Source organism: Galleria mellonella, unplaced genomic scaffold (assembly GCF_026898425.1).
Source record: "Galleria mellonella isolate WM207_F2 unplaced genomic scaffold, CSIRO_AGI_GalMel_v1 utg33, whole genome shotgun sequence".
Lineage (NCBI taxonomy): Eukaryota > Metazoa > Arthropoda > Insecta > Lepidoptera > Pyralidae > Galleria > Galleria mellonella.
In genome coordinates, this window is record NW_026442079.1 from 6,040,299 (window position 1) to 6,055,620 (window position 15,322).

Here is a 15,322-nt window from a genome sequence, read left to right on the forward strand (position 1 = left end):
ACTTCTTAGTACAAAACAATTATTAATTGCGAAAATGACTATGTTTTTGACTAACGAGAAGTGACATTGTTTATATTTTTTTATCATATGCATTAAGGTTTTAGTAAAGAAAAACTTTGCGTGTATATAATATATTAATCTCGAATAATATATTAATAATTATTATTAATATATTATTCGAGATTAATATATTTATCCAAATGATCTCGTTCCAGGAAATATATAAGTAGTTCATCAGTTAAGTATTTTGTTAGTAAAATATATTTTTTTTAAATCTGATCTGATCAGTCCGATATATTTAAAAATAACAAAATTACAATTTAGGCGATATCTACGGATAAGTATTTAATATAGAAATCAAACTATTTTTTATTACCTATTTATCCACATTAATTGAGCGAAAATGTTTCTTTGGACGCACTAATATCTGGAACCAGTCTGATTTAAATATTTTGCATTTGATAGCTCATTTCTTGAAGAAGTTTATAGACTAAACAACATAACAATATTACCATAGGCCAAGCCGCTGGATGAAGCTAGTTTAATGTAAATAATGAAAAGATAATAACATACCTCTAAATAACATTAATGTGCACATTTATTCAAATTTTCATTCATGCTTACGTAAGATGATATTTGATTAAATTTTATTATATGATAAATACCACCTAATAGTATATAGCAGTAAGTACTTTCAGTAATTAGCGATTTTTTTAAGATGCAAGAACAGCGTTTTCGTTTGGTTTTCCTTCGCATATCGATAAAATCTGTATATATCAAAACACGCAATACGAATTGTTTCGTACTCACGTTCCATGAACTTTCAAAAAAGCTCTTGACATCAGGGATGCCAGCTTCTAAAAAATTTTGTCATGTCAGGGTGGTCATGCTCTTTTACTATTTCCGCTGAAATTAAAGTGGAGATCAGAAAGCGATATTAAATATTAAATACGTTAATTAAATATTAGATATATCAAGCAGAATAAAATGTTATAGCAAACAAGATGCTTAGCAACGACATCCTCATCGATAAGATACAGATAGGTATGTCATCCATAACTCATACTCCTAACATCCCATCTACTTTTTATAGTTGCTGCCACTCATCCCAATGCGTGAGGGCAGTTCTTATAATCTTGGTTTGTAAAGAAGCTTCGTGAACATGTCGGCTGGTAGATGTTCCCATGAGACACGCTTCCTTCCTTTACATATTCCCTGACATAAAAATGCATTGTGCTTGTAATGATGATATTCATGTGCAAGATTGTAAACTAATTTGATTGCTGATTCATTCTCCACATAAGGAATTGATTAGTTGTCTAGCTCCGTTAATTCAGACAGTAACTCTTTTAGCTAAATATATTCCTGGGTTGCTTCACTAGCAGCTATAAGTTCAACCTCTGTCGAAGATAAGGTTCTTTAATTCGGTAATAAACTATTCCTTGTTTTTGACTTCCAAACTTGTTTCCAACTTTTAGTATCTGAGTAAAGGCTGAAAAAGTTTTTACAGGTAAATAATACCTACATACCTGCTTCTTTATTGTCGATGTTTCCACGTTTAAAATTAACTAAAGGCATATTAGGTATTCCTATGGTCTACTATGCAACAAGTTTCTTGATCACCAGAGATATCTGCGTCACTGTATTAATTTAAATTTCCTGTGATCAGTTTTAAACATTAACCCCTTATGTACTGGGGGGAAAGGGATTGTTAGCTATGGAGTCTGACAGCTCCATTGCTAGCAATATGCCTTATTAGGTCGACCTCCACGTGGTTCCGCCTGGAAACCATCGTGAACAATTCTTGTTCAATTCGTCACGATGGGCTAACTGACCTACTTCATCCTCACCTATCATCCTTCACTGGTGCCCCGCCGGTGTATACCGATAGCGCGGGTGGGGTTACCATTCCATTATCACCCATTAAAAAAAAAACCCCTTATGTACTGAAACTTTCAGGTAGCGAAGTATTCGTTTTATTCCAGTAACATCCCGTTTCATTGGTTTATCTAAATTTCTGGAGGTAACGCTCACTACGTAACTAATATCTGATCTGATTCTTACTATTAAATATGACAGGGTCCCAAAAATTTTTTACGCTACCTTTTGCAAAATAAAACCATAAACAAAAAAGAATGGTATTCTAAAAAATATAAAAATAAAAATTAACAATTAATATTTTGTTGATCTACCTTTAGAATTGATAATAACTTGAAATCTCTAGCAGAGAATCGATCAGTACGGAAGTGTAAGGAGAGGTAAGAGAGAAGAGAGGGTCTGTTCCCACTCTTCGAGCAGCTCAATTTTAGTGTTTCATTGCTTGAAATCGCATGTTTTTGAATTTTATTGTTTAGATAATCCCACACAATTAATATTATTGAGCAAATAAAGATAGGCAGCAACGTCCCTCTTAAATATCTCTGAAGCCTGACTGCGGTTGCCAATCCGCCTGCCAAATGTGGTAACTACTGGCAAAACCCCACAAAAGGGAGGCTATCGGTTAATGCGCTATCGGTGTACACCGGCGGGGCGCCAGTGAAGGATGATAGATGAGGATGAAGTAGGACAGTTAGCCCATCGTGACTTATTCAACAAGAATTATTCATGATGGTTTCCAGGTGCAACCACGTGAAGGTCGACCTAATAGGATATATTGTTAGTAATCGAGATTTTAAAACCCATTATTAACAATCCCTTTCCCCCAAATCTATAGATTAGAGAGGCTATGTTTAAGGACAGATAGGAATCTCTTAGAGGAACGTACGGAACGTTAGTGATTTCACATTTCAAAAAAGACCACCATAAGAGCCATCAATAATAATTATCGCTCAAACTATCGGTAATAATGTTGTGTTAATATATCGATATTTCTGTTCAAGATTTGGGATTTAATATAATAAATGTATATTAAGAAATATCTAACAATAAAAACAATAGAAAATATATAAATCTTTATTTAAATAATATTTATACATACATTTGATGAGATGTAAGCCATTTAGACATTTTAATGGATACAATGACTATAATTAACATATATATTACTTATTATTATTACTTAAGTTCAGAGGTTGCTGCTGAAGCCCAGCTTATTGTAGTGCTTGCAGTGGATTATTGTACTTCCTCCAGCGCTGATCGCAGATCTGAAATATTAAAATTTCTTTAGTAAAACTTTCTTGTCTTTTCAAACATGAATTCTTCATATCATTTTCACAGTTTACATAAATTCATGTGTATAAATACTTAGATTTCAAAATAATTAATAAACTCCAATTAAGTTCATCACATAACATCTCAATTTTAAAATAAAAATTCAAAATTAAATGTTTTAACTCAACCATAGAACAAGTGAAGTACATAAATAAGAAATTTATTAAATTATTAAACTACAATTGTATTAAATTATAATATTTTGAAATATCATATCATAAATATCATAAATATTTTTAAAGTAACAGTTGGCATTATGTGTGCTGGAATAGTTCAACTGTAAATTTTCTCCTTGTTATGGCGCTATTACATTATGTGATTTGCATATCTGAAATAATTGTGTTGACATTTGATCGATATACAGTGGTGGTCATATAATTAGAAACACTACCAACATTATGTAAGATCTTGACATTATTAGAAAAACAATATAGATCCCACTACACAAGTGCAGTTTCAATATTACATTACGGACAAACATTTAAATCACTAATAAGGTATGAACAATAATAGTCAACTAATTAGAAACAACAACAAAGAAGTATAAAATAACAATATTTTGTTAAGTGTTAGTAATTAGTATTGTTATTTATGAAATAGCTACTATCCACACCCTAACAATAGTTATAATTAATATTTAGTGGCGTATCCCTTATTTGCAATTACAGCACTGCAACGACGTGGCATTGATTCAAACAATTTCATACATTTTTCTAGGGTGATTGAATTCCATGCTTCAACAAATGCTTCATATAATTTCTTTGGATTGGTGTTACATTTGTTTGATACTTTCTTTTTAACAGTACACCAGAGATTTTCTATTGGGTTTAAATCTAGACTATTTGCTGGCCAGTCTAAAATGGATATACGCTTTTTGCTAAGGAAACATTTGACACTATTGGCTGTGTGTTTAGGGTTATTGCCATGCTGAGAGATCCAAGTTACAGAAAAGGATCATTCAGACAGGGACTCATTGTGTGCTCTAAGATATTTTTGTATTGCCATTGATCCATTGTACCTTAAATTTTCCGAATGGTTCCAACTCCACATCTGGAAAACCACCACTGTGCTTGACTATAGGCCTTGCGTATTTATAATTAAAAGCACTACTACTTACTATCCAGTAGCATATTTTTTAGGGAATAAAAATCTCTTCTACCAGTGTCACTTGGTAAAAAGCAGCCTTTGAAAGGTTCTTCTAAACAATTTAGCTTCCACTTATCTTTTGCATATTAGTCTTGACAAGATGTTTCTCAGTTCATCAGGTGAAAAAAGTTCATTTTTAATCTGGTTGGAGCCTTTAAATGGGTCTTGTTTAGTAACACAAATGATTAGTGTATATTCTCTGGGAGAGGTTTTTCTTGGTCAAGCCTTTCTAAGAACATTTTCAACAGTTCCATGGGTTTTATAATGATCCAAATTTATTTAATATATCTAAATTTAAATGCTCAGCTATTCTTCTTTACACCCACTTATAATCTATATATAAATTAACAATTATTTGCCTAGTTGACGCATCACAACTTTTATTTTTGCCCATTTTGAACATAATAAAATTCAGATTAAATATTGAATTGCTGCCAAAATAATAGAAAAAGCCAAAAAAGAAATGTTATTAAAAAAAGAGCTAAGGATGGTTTTTTAAAATGTTAAAAACATAGACATTAACATATTAAGTGTCCAAGTGGCCAGTAATTTATGCATTCAATGTGTTTTTTATTTGTGTGACTATATTATTACATGATTATTGATTGTGTATATTTTTTATGAACATTTATTTGTATGTTTAAGTTATGCTTTATTTATAAGAAGTGTTTCTAGTTATATGACCACCATTATATGTTGAAAAAGCTTCAATTTTGTTTAATTTCGTTCCATAGTCTATTTTTACTTCAAAAATAATATATTTGTATACTTAGTTTTAACAATTCCTATACACTTAATGTTATACAATTTTCCACAATGGATGGTTAATGATTGATCTCTTCGCAAATCTACTGCTTTTACAAAATGTATTTTCTGTAAAATAAATAAAAAAAATATTAATGTTTACACAACCACATTTTTATAACTAAAGCAATAGCTTTAGTTATAAAAATGTGTGTAAAAATTATTAACATTTGAACACAAATATTTTAATAGTTGTAACTAGTATAGTAGTAGTAACTAAATGTAACAAATATTTGTTAATAAATGAATTAAATATCCTTACTGGCAATGATATCGTCTAGTCGTCTTAAATCATTTATGTCCATCAATGTTAGGTTATTTATAACATTATAAACCAGATTACCGCAAATATGTATAAATATATATATATATATATATATATATATATATATATATATATATATATAAGATATTACCCTAATTTATGTTGTAATTAATGAATTTATTATGTGGTGTATTATAATTGTGTGGTGAGAAGTTTCAATACAAATAAATATTTGTTTTGATTAAGACCTTTCACCGTATTTTACACGGATAAATATATATCTGTATAGCATGGCAGTTTTTTGCCGGAGCACATAACATCAAATTTATGACAAATAATCTTTGGACCAATCACATTTGTTGGGTTTTAAGAGAAAAGGATAAATAAAATGCTTGATATGTATTTCTCTTTTTATCTCATTTTTATCGGTAGGAAAACGTAATTATATAAGAAAGAATTGTAAAACAAAAGAAGATAGAAAATCAATAAAAAAATGTAATAGGTATATTATGAGGGCCAGTAATACGTCAAAGTTATCTGATACCCGTATTAAAATTTTTATTATAGTTCTACCAGGATCTGATGGCAAAAAAGTTTAAAAAATAACAATTTTCATAAAGCAACAAAAAAAAAATGTCAACTGAAATTTCGAGGAATTGTTTTTGGTTTGGCTTCAAATTTCCTTTAAAAATTGGTGAAAATGTCGAAGAAAGCTCTTCGATTGCAAGCAAGAAATATTGTTTCATTTTTTTTTTTGTTTATTAAAGAATACTTGATGAACAAGGTGCAGACAAATCGTCGATATTGAGCCATATGCAAGCGTTGAGGAATGAGTATGGTTAGTAGGAATGACACGTCTTGATATTTTGGTTTAATTTTTCGTGTGTATTATATTATGTATACTAAACTTTAATTTATTTCAAGGGTTACCATAAGACGAATTGTTGCTGAAGGCAGATCTTACAGAGGCATATTTAGTACGCCCGATAAAAAGAGTAAAGGTGGCAAAAAAAATATTCTTGGATAATTTTGATTTAGAATTGATCAGAAACAAGATAAATGAGTTTTACACTGTACGAAAAGAAATACCCACTGTTACTGAACAATTAAACAAACCACCTATACAAGTCGACTGTATTGCTATTATAAAAGAATGGCTTCAATCAAATAATATCCCTTAAGACGATAGTTGGCATAAATGTCAATTACTGGAAGCAGCGAAAATCATAACTCTGAATCTAAATATCAGATATATGAGATTTTAAAATCACACGGCCACGAAGTCTTGAGGCTACCACCATATCATTGTACGTTAAACCCCATAGAATTAATCTGGGGAATAATGAAACAAAAAGTTGCGGGTATAAACGTCAATAGACCTGCAAGTGATGAAAAATCTTAAACAGAAGAAGCTTTCTCTCAAATAGAGATCAATGAATGACAAAAATCTTGTGAATATGTAATAAAAATTGAAAGTCAGTTCATAGAACAAGATCGATTAATTGAGATGCAGGAGGAAAGGTTTATCATAAATACTGTGTCTTCCTCGTCTTTCTCTCCAGATGAAGACTTTTTTATAGATGTGCAGTATTTGGAACCATTTTCAAGTTCTGTTAGCCTATAATTAATTAATAAACTCATGAATAGAGTAATTGGAGTTTTCATCTAAATTTCGAGCCCCACATTCGCCACAGTAAGATTTTGAAAAATTATCCTTGATCATTGGATAAACTTTTATATTTGCATGTATCACACACATACACACACACGCACGCACGCACGCATGCACGCACGCACGCACGCACGCACGCACGCACGCACGCACGCACGAACGCACGCACACACGAAAAAAAATACGAGACATGTCTTATAAAAATCTGACACAGAACCAACTTAAAAATTATACATTGTTCTAAAAGACCTCAGTGTCAACAGCCAGTATTAAAACTCCAACACGCCCTCTTATACCTGGATGTTGAGCAGCAACTGTTTGACCGCTGACTGATTGCCGCAATATTATACAATAGCGTTAATATGCCCCGTCAGCTCGGAGAGTAAGGCACGGCCGTACCGCTTCCAATAATACTACATATATACTCCGCTTCAGTAATCGAGGCCTTTTTTACCACTACCCATAGTTACTAAACAATCACGCGTTATGAAATTATTCATCAGATCACGCCGTTCAGTCACATGATTTGTGGCTCCTAAGTTAATTTACAACGAACTTTCTCTATCCGCACTAGCAGTGTATGTCGACAAAAACACAGTTTCTAGAAAAACTCTTCACTGCGACAATCCTTTTTGAGGTACCTTTTCTGTCTACAATTCTAGCACCACGGTTCCTACTTATAATAAGAAATCTGCTTCGTATTCCTTAACTCACCTTTGTCTCCATACGCGTCACTCGTTCCGGATGTACACGAAGCTGAAGTGCTCTTCTTCCAAAAAAACAAGCACTCATTCGATTCACCGCGAGCTGTCCAACGCTTATCTTGTAATAATTTAGTCTTCACTAAACCAACTAATATTATAATTCCCGAGTGCTCACGTGCCATGATCATGGATTCGTACTCCGATGGTAAACCTTGCAGCATAATTGCCCCAAGAAACTCACCATCGATAGTTTTATTCGTACTTGCTAACTGTAGAGCATCTGTAAGAACCTTAAAAAGAATAAAAAAGGTTGCTGTCAACAAAGCTGTGTCATTCGAAGTGATGATGAAATTCAATGCATAAATCGTCATAATCACTAGATTATGACGATTTATGCATTGAATTTCTTGATTCTGATTTTGTTTATGAATCTGCATAAATATATTGTGTTTAAATAATTACATGTTTTTATTTCCTTTTTATTTCATGTAGTTTTTAGTTAACAAGATAAAGATATAACTATAATAAATAAATATATTCCTTTGAGAATAATGATACAAGTATCAAATGATAAAAGTATTTCGCAGTATTTTCAGTATTACTATCACATATTTTTTTAAATTTGCCGCGGTTTCGAGGGGACACGACTCGCTGGTCAGACTATAGCAGGATGCAGTAATATAACATATATGTATTTGTGATATAAAATAATAAGTGAAAAAAATACGAGACGTCTTATAAAAATCTGTCACAGAACTAAAAAATTATACATTGTTTTAAAAGACCTCAGTGTCAACAGTCAATATTAAAACTCCAACAAAAAAAATTATCAAAAGATTTACTCCAATTTCCCCAGTATTGCTAGCGTCAATTTCTTTTTTCCCTTTTTGTCATCAGATTCTGGTAGACCTAATCGCTTCAGTATTCAGTTTTTAATTAAAAATAACTGGTGTTGTCTTGATCAATGTACGAATACATTACCATTCTTAAAGTCTGAGGTTTTATACTTCTATATTTTTATTATTTACGTTTTTTACCAGAGGGAAACTTTGTACAAAAGTTGTCTGCTTGGGAACTTATGTGCTATTCGTATTACTGCGATAAAGAAGTCGTATTTAAATGGTTTTGGGTTTGCAGGAGGGAATTTGTGGAATATGGCGATAAAATAATAGGGTAGGGTAAAATTATTAATATTCAGGATCGGTAATAGGTACATAAAGACTATCACGGGCGACATAGTATATTTTATTATGTCCATACTACTGTTCATATCTACAGGCGATGGTTATTATAGGTTAGGTGGGCCGTCAGCTTATTTTAAAAAGGTTTAAATGTAATGTCCTACCCTTAACAAAATACGAAATACAAAATACAGAAGCAGGTCTACTCTTTTTATTTAATAAACAACTTATCAAAAGCAGCTCACAATTAGCAAAGATATTATATAATATTAGCGACCCGCCCCGGCTTCGCACGGGTGCAATGCTGATACTAAATATACCTACTTACAGTATGTCCTTATAAACAACATTTACAACTTTTTTGTCATTAGACAATATAAACATGATAAAGTGCTATAGGGCGGAGTGCGGCACGCGCCGCCAGCCGGGCTGGTATCGCCACACCGCTATGTCCCTGCATTTTAAATCTGTAATATCTTCGGAAATATTCATTTAAATTACATTTTGTAAGGGCCATATTGATCTATATTAAATGGACAATGTATTTAAGGTACTTTATTGGATAAAAATTAATGCTATATTGCTTAAAATCACTTTGTAAATAAGCCTTTTTTCCGTAAAATGTAAGGAATAAAAAATGGTTATTGTCGGTTAATCCTTCAGAGATAGATGAACCATCACGGACTTTTTTGTTGACCTTTGAAGTTGAAGGGGTACAATACTGTAGTACAATATTTTGATTTATCTCGCCAGCGTGCGCTTACATTGCAAACGCCAGCCAGCGTTTGCAATGTAAGCGCAAAAAAATGTCTTTATTTACGACATTACATTAGAAATCTGTGCATTACTAATCTATAGACTATATATATATATATATATACATTGACTATATATATATATATATATATATATATATATATATATATATATATATATATATATATATATATATATATATATCTTTTCATAATTGTAAATTATTTATAATATATGTTTTCACAAGTAACTAAAAATGTATGAGTTATATTATATATTATATTTAATAGAAGTTGTAAATGTTTTTCTTAATCATATAACAGATCAAAATTTCAGCTCTGCAAAAGTTATTTGTGATTTTCTGTGAAATTCCATGGCCTAACTAGTATTTCTGCCCTTAATTGTGAAACAACTAACCTTGCATAACTATGTTGTGTTATTGTTTAATGAGTGGAATATGGCAGTGCAGTTATAGTAAATACATAGGCACATACTAATCTCAGAAATGAAAAACATGAGAGGTGCCATTTTCATATATTCTGTAATGCCCATGATGCATGTCTATAGGCAATGGAAAAAGCTTTTAAAGAGCATCAGATTATTGCCATTCTAAGTTACATAAAAAAAATATATATATAGGTATGTCTGATTAATTATGTCACTAATTATTCCTGCTAAATGTCTTAGTACTTGCATAATTGTTAAAGTGTTGAAATGATACAGAGGTAGACTATTCAATTTACTCTACCATTCTCCTTTGTATTTCAAGTTTTATAAAGACTATAATTATATTACTGTTCACCTGCACACTCATGAAGTACCAAATCGATTTTATTTCAAAGCTAAGAAACCATAAAATTAGAAGGAAGATATAGTGAATTAGTCTCATCAAACTATGATTATATTTTTAATCAATATAGTAATATTTTTTATTTATTTCATTATTACATGAACAATAATAAATATCGATAAATTTACTTTATCAGTAGTACCAATCAATATATTCTTTATTCTATATATTAGCCTGCTATGAATTGAGAAAAATAGCAATTGATAGTATATTTTTCATTCTCTTTTTGGTAATTATGTTTACATAAGAGAAAAGGAGATAATTATATGATTTAACTGTTTTTATTTTATGGTTCCTTTTATGTAATTCCTGTTCTTAGGTTTCAGAGGCCTGCACAATATCAAACCACAGGATGTCGCAATTGGCAAGCCAATGCCAAGCCAAGCCCCCTTCAGCCACCGGCGCACGCCAAGCTATACCAAAAGGGGTGCTAAAGCCAAGCTATATATAAGCAAAATATAAATAATGTATTCAGTTCATATTGAGATGAGCCTGGATCTAATGAAAAAAATACTATCACCATATTTGTTGTTTTCACTGCCAAATATAGTCTCTGAATCGGTGAATAGAAATAAAAATACTTTTTAAATTAAAAAAATTTTTATTTCCAATATTTTAATTAAAAGGCACTATTATTAGAAACATTAGGAATTAAGTGTATATGTGTATTTTATTACATTATAAATATTCATGAATGACATGACCAATTTAACAGAACAGTTTCATATATTAGTTTATGTATTTATCCATGCATTATGATATTAATTTATTTCACATATTGCAAATTTAAATAAAACTATAATTGGACATGCATTATAATATTTTATTGCCATTTATCAAATTGTAAAATGATGATATTTAGTTTTTGTTTTTGATATTTAATTTTAAAATCTATGATTTATGTCAATCATATAATATACAATGCTGTGACCCGCAATTTCCACGCGTAAATTAGGACAGCATAAAAAGTGGCGCATGAACTAGGATTATATACATTTCTATATTGTATCTATGACTGTACCTTTAATTTAAAATTGAAAAATTTGTGTTAACTGAGTGCTTTAATTAAATTTACCAACATATTTATCTTAAACAAAAAATTTTTAAGTTTGTTAGAGAAGAATGAAAGCACCATTAAAGAGCATAGCATAAAACACTTAGAGATTCTTAATTAATTATTTTCATCTCTGTACAACATGTTACTTCCTATTATGTCACATAGAAACAATACTATTACCAACAGTTTTCATGAAAATGTTTATTTACAACACTTATACCTATAATTAAGTATATATACTCACATGTATAGTCCACACGTGATAACATAGGTACCCCACTTCATAATTAAATAATAACAAATTCATTTTTACTAATTTTAAATTCTTAAATAAGAATTCTAAAGTAATAAAAAATAAATTAATAAATAATAAAATTTATAAATAGTAATTAATATTCAGATACTACATACCCCTTTTTTTACATTATAATATAAAATTATTCCACAAAGTTATATCACACTAAATTGTTACACTTATCACAGCATGCGTGTTTTTTTACAACATATTCTAATTTAAATTATTTTTCAGGCAACTGTTTTTCTATCCACTCTTTAACAATGGTCATCCCTCGCCTATTAATTGAATGCCCCAATCTCTCCATGGCATAGAACTCTCCCTGCACTCCCAGTTCTTTGAGTCGATTAAAGGTAGTTTGGCCCCAATTGAAAGGAACCAAATAATCAGACTCACCATGTATTTGGAGTAGAGGCGGTACTGCAAAAAAATTGTTTTATAAATAAATAATATAGCTTAAGCATTACAACTGTGCAAAACTATTAACTACACAGTTATTAATAACTAACACTTGCAGAAGATTTTGCAATAGTAAAAACTATGCAACTTTGAAAGGTTCATAACTTACATTGAAATGTTACAAATTTGCCACTAGTGTCAATTGAAAGTCTGATAAACAAATTTTTATTTGAGATTATATGTAATGTGATCTGAGATAGGGGGCACTTAAATCACTTTTCAAAATATTCAATTAAGACAAATTGATATAGTAATAACTTTTAAAGTTTAATCTGATTTTAATCAGTTACAGCTTCCTTCAAAGTGATTAATATCATCTTTGATACATACTATGTTTACACATATCTACAATATTTTATTTATGTTACTTTTATTCCCCTAAAAAATACTCCTTTGACCCTACCTTCCGAGGTGTATTTTTTTTTCTAAGTCACATACATAATCAAAGCATAATTAGTAGAATATCAGACAGATCACTGGTATATAATAATAACTAAATACATACCTGACATTCTAACATCATTCTGGAGTTCTTGGTATACAGTAGAATAATGATTCAAAAAAGAACTCATTACAAAGACACCAGCTAAATTAGTATCCCATTTAAATGCAGTGTGGTATGATAGTGATCCACCCATTGAGAAACCACCTGCAAGAAGAAACACAAATAACATGAACTAAAAGTTGTAAAAAAAAAGAAGTTTCATCTTAAATACCTCAGTTTGAAGACTAAGGTCTTTTACCAGTGCCTGTTTCCAGTGATGACTTATGGAACTGAAACATTGTCCTACACGTTTGCCCATATGCAAAAGCTTCGAATTACTCAGTGGACTATGAAGAAGGTTATGCACAAAGTTTCTTTAGATAATGGAATTCAAAATGAGGGTATCCACAAAAGAACCAAAGTAACCCACATAGCCCAAAGGATAAGCAAGCTGAAGTGGCAATGGGCAGGTTATGTAGCTTTAAGAATCAATAACTGATGGAAGAAAGGTTCTTGAGTGGCAACCCCATATGGGTAAAAACAGTGTAAGATGACCCTCACTAAATGGAATGACAACCTCAAATGCACTGCAGGGAGTCAGTAGATGTGGGTGGCTCAGAACTGTTTCTTATGGCAGTCTATGGGGGAGGCCTATGTCCAGTAGTGATCAGATAATGGCTGGAATGATGATAATGATGATATTAACATACCAACAATTATTCTGCTGCTTGGTATTCCAACATCATTTTCATTCTTTATTAAACGTTTTACTTCAGTCTCAATTTCAGCAATTGATTCAATCTTTTCAGGGACCATTGGTGATATATCAAACCGGTCAAACCAAACATTGCTCTTTTCACCATTACATGGAGTATAAGGTTGCAGTGGAGCCGTTGGATACAAAACTTTGATATAGGGAAATGAGAAGTTTTTATGCATAATGCGGACCCATTCTTTCATATTAGCACCTGATGACCCTGTAATAGGAGTACGAAATCTAATAATATATTCATAGAAACTAGATATTAATAAATAAAAAATTAACTGCTAGTTAGAGTTGAGAGCTGTTAGAGAAAAATAGAGGGTAGTTTTGAAATAAATGATCTCGAAAAATATGAATTCCGAATAACACTGAAACAAGCCGAAATTCGCTTTTTATTCTGAAATCTTGTATCAGTCAAACATTTTTCAGATGATTATAATAATAATCGAAAAAAGAAATAAAAAATATAAACTTTTTTTGAAGAAATCGGCTATTTTAAAAATTAGGTAGGTAGTACTATAATATTAAACATACCTGATCCATGAAAAAAAATTACAGTTGCGCTGTGACCGGGACCGGTTGGTTTTGTAAAATGTAAAGAACCTAGTTTCGACATAGTATGTTTATTTAAAAAAAAGGATAAAATATTTTATTCAAATTAAAATATTTTATTTGAAAATTTTATTTTTATCAATATAATAAGAAAAACAAAAAGAAACACAATCAACTAAAGAGTTATCGAAAATTTGTTTTTTGGCTTAGATTGATCAGAGTATATAAGCGGTAGAAATTGATCGACTAGAGCGGGGTAGTGATGGGATTCGAGTTGCTTTTCACTCGAGTGACTCGAGTAGTTTTTATATTACATGCACTCGAGTTAAATTTTTGACGACTCGAGTTTCGAGTGACTCGCGTCGACTCAAATTACGAGTGACTCGAGTTGACTCGTACCACTCGAGTGGTTTATACCGAACTGAGTGAGAAATTCAAATTGTGACAAGTTTACCCGCGGTAGCAGGAAACTTTTAAGAGAGAAAATTCTTCCTGATGCTTATCATGCCGCACGCACTATAATTGTAGATATTCTACATTTAGTTGAATATACGGCTGCTACAACAGATTTATGGACTTCTGACAATAATAAAGCATACCTAACTATTACAATACTTATCATTCAAAACTTTTTTCGCAAACTGTTACTACTAAAGAGGTTACGGAGAAATATTCTTCTATTATTTTAGCAAGTGTGCTGAAGTCGATATTATCGAAGCCGTTTGGTAGGGAAAAAATTGATCAATTTATTTTTTTAAAGTAGTTATTACACCAATTTCAGTTAAATTTGTTATCTCATTAAAGATACATTATTTTTGTTTTTTTTTTTTTTTGTTGAGTTTATTTAAGTTTTATTTAAGTTAATTTTAAAACACGTATATTATTACATAAATTGTGTAAGAACATAATAAAACTGTTTATATTTGGATCTCATGAAAGTTCCTTGTTAGAATAAATTAAATTGGATTAGAACTTATTAGTAGTAGATTATGGTATAATATTTTAATTTGACTGATAGTTGATATAAGAGGTTTCTTGATTATGTACGACAGGTTTAGTTTGAAGGAAAATTCTATTTTTTACATTTTGTTTAGATTTTTTTTTTGAGAAAATGAATACACATT

At 30.8% G+C, this 15,322-nt stretch overlaps 2 protein-coding genes and 2 long non-coding RNA genes across 6 annotated transcripts; 2 read left to right on the forward strand and 2 right to left on the reverse strand.

The window, feature by feature from the left end:
• Positions 1-2,938: 2,938 nt before the first annotated feature.
• LOC128201026 (uncharacterized) lies at positions 2,939-5,559 on the reverse strand. Of its 2 annotated transcripts, XR_008253020.1 has the most exons (3): positions 5,423-5,559; positions 5,126-5,229; positions 2,939-3,143 (listed from the first exon to the last, which is right to left on the reverse strand). It is a non-coding gene; the product is annotated as an uncharacterized LOC128201026 (long non-coding RNA). The 2 variants fall into 2 exon arrangements; XR_008253021.1 differs by having other exon boundaries at positions 2,939-5,229.
• Positions 5,560-6,125: 566 nt separating this feature from the next.
• LOC128201025 (uncharacterized) lies at positions 6,126-6,623 on the forward strand. The gene is given in 3 exon segments (XM_052896445.1): positions 6,126-6,167; positions 6,170-6,257; positions 6,343-6,623. Coding segments are annotated over 3 exon segments (240 nt in total). The 3' UTR covers positions 6,453-6,623.
• A 3,308-nt stretch (positions 6,624-9,931) lies between these two features.
• On the forward strand, positions 9,932-11,186 carry LOC128201027 (uncharacterized). Of its 2 annotated transcripts, XR_008253023.1 has the most exons (3): positions 9,932-9,996; positions 10,075-10,377; positions 10,908-11,186. It is a non-coding gene; the product is annotated as an uncharacterized LOC128201027 (long non-coding RNA). The 2 variants fall into 2 exon arrangements; XR_008253022.1 differs by lacking the exon at positions 9,932-9,996 and having other exon boundaries at positions 10,007-10,377.
• Positions 11,187-11,390: 204 nt separating this feature from the next.
• Positions 11,391-14,602, reverse strand: LOC113521091 (lysophospholipase-like protein 1). Its single transcript, XM_026906528.3, has 4 exons — positions 14,181-14,602; positions 13,594-13,860; positions 12,905-13,048; positions 11,391-12,360 (listed from the first exon to the last, which is right to left on the reverse strand). The coding sequence occupies exons 1-4, from the start codon at positions 14,260-14,262 to the stop codon at positions 12,164-12,166; spliced, it is 690 nt and encodes a 229-aa protein (XP_026762329.2). The 5' UTR covers positions 14,263-14,602; the 3' UTR covers positions 11,391-12,163.
• Between the last annotated feature and the right edge of the window lie 720 nt (positions 14,603-15,322).

Excerpts from the sequence above, each read along its gene's own strand:
- LOC113521091 (XM_026906528.3), bottom strand. The coding sequence starts at position 14,262 with ATGTCGAAACTAGGTTCTTTACATTTTACAAAACCAACCGGTCCCGGT. Across the intron at positions 13,861-14,180 it reads AATTTTTTTTCATGGATCAG|GGTCATCAGGTGCTAATATG; the intron begins GTATGTTTAATA and ends CTCCTATTACAG. Across the intron at positions 12,361-12,904 it reads GAATGATGTTAGAATGTCAG|TACCGCCTCTACTCCAAATA; the intron begins GTATGTATTTAG and ends ATTTTTTTGCAG.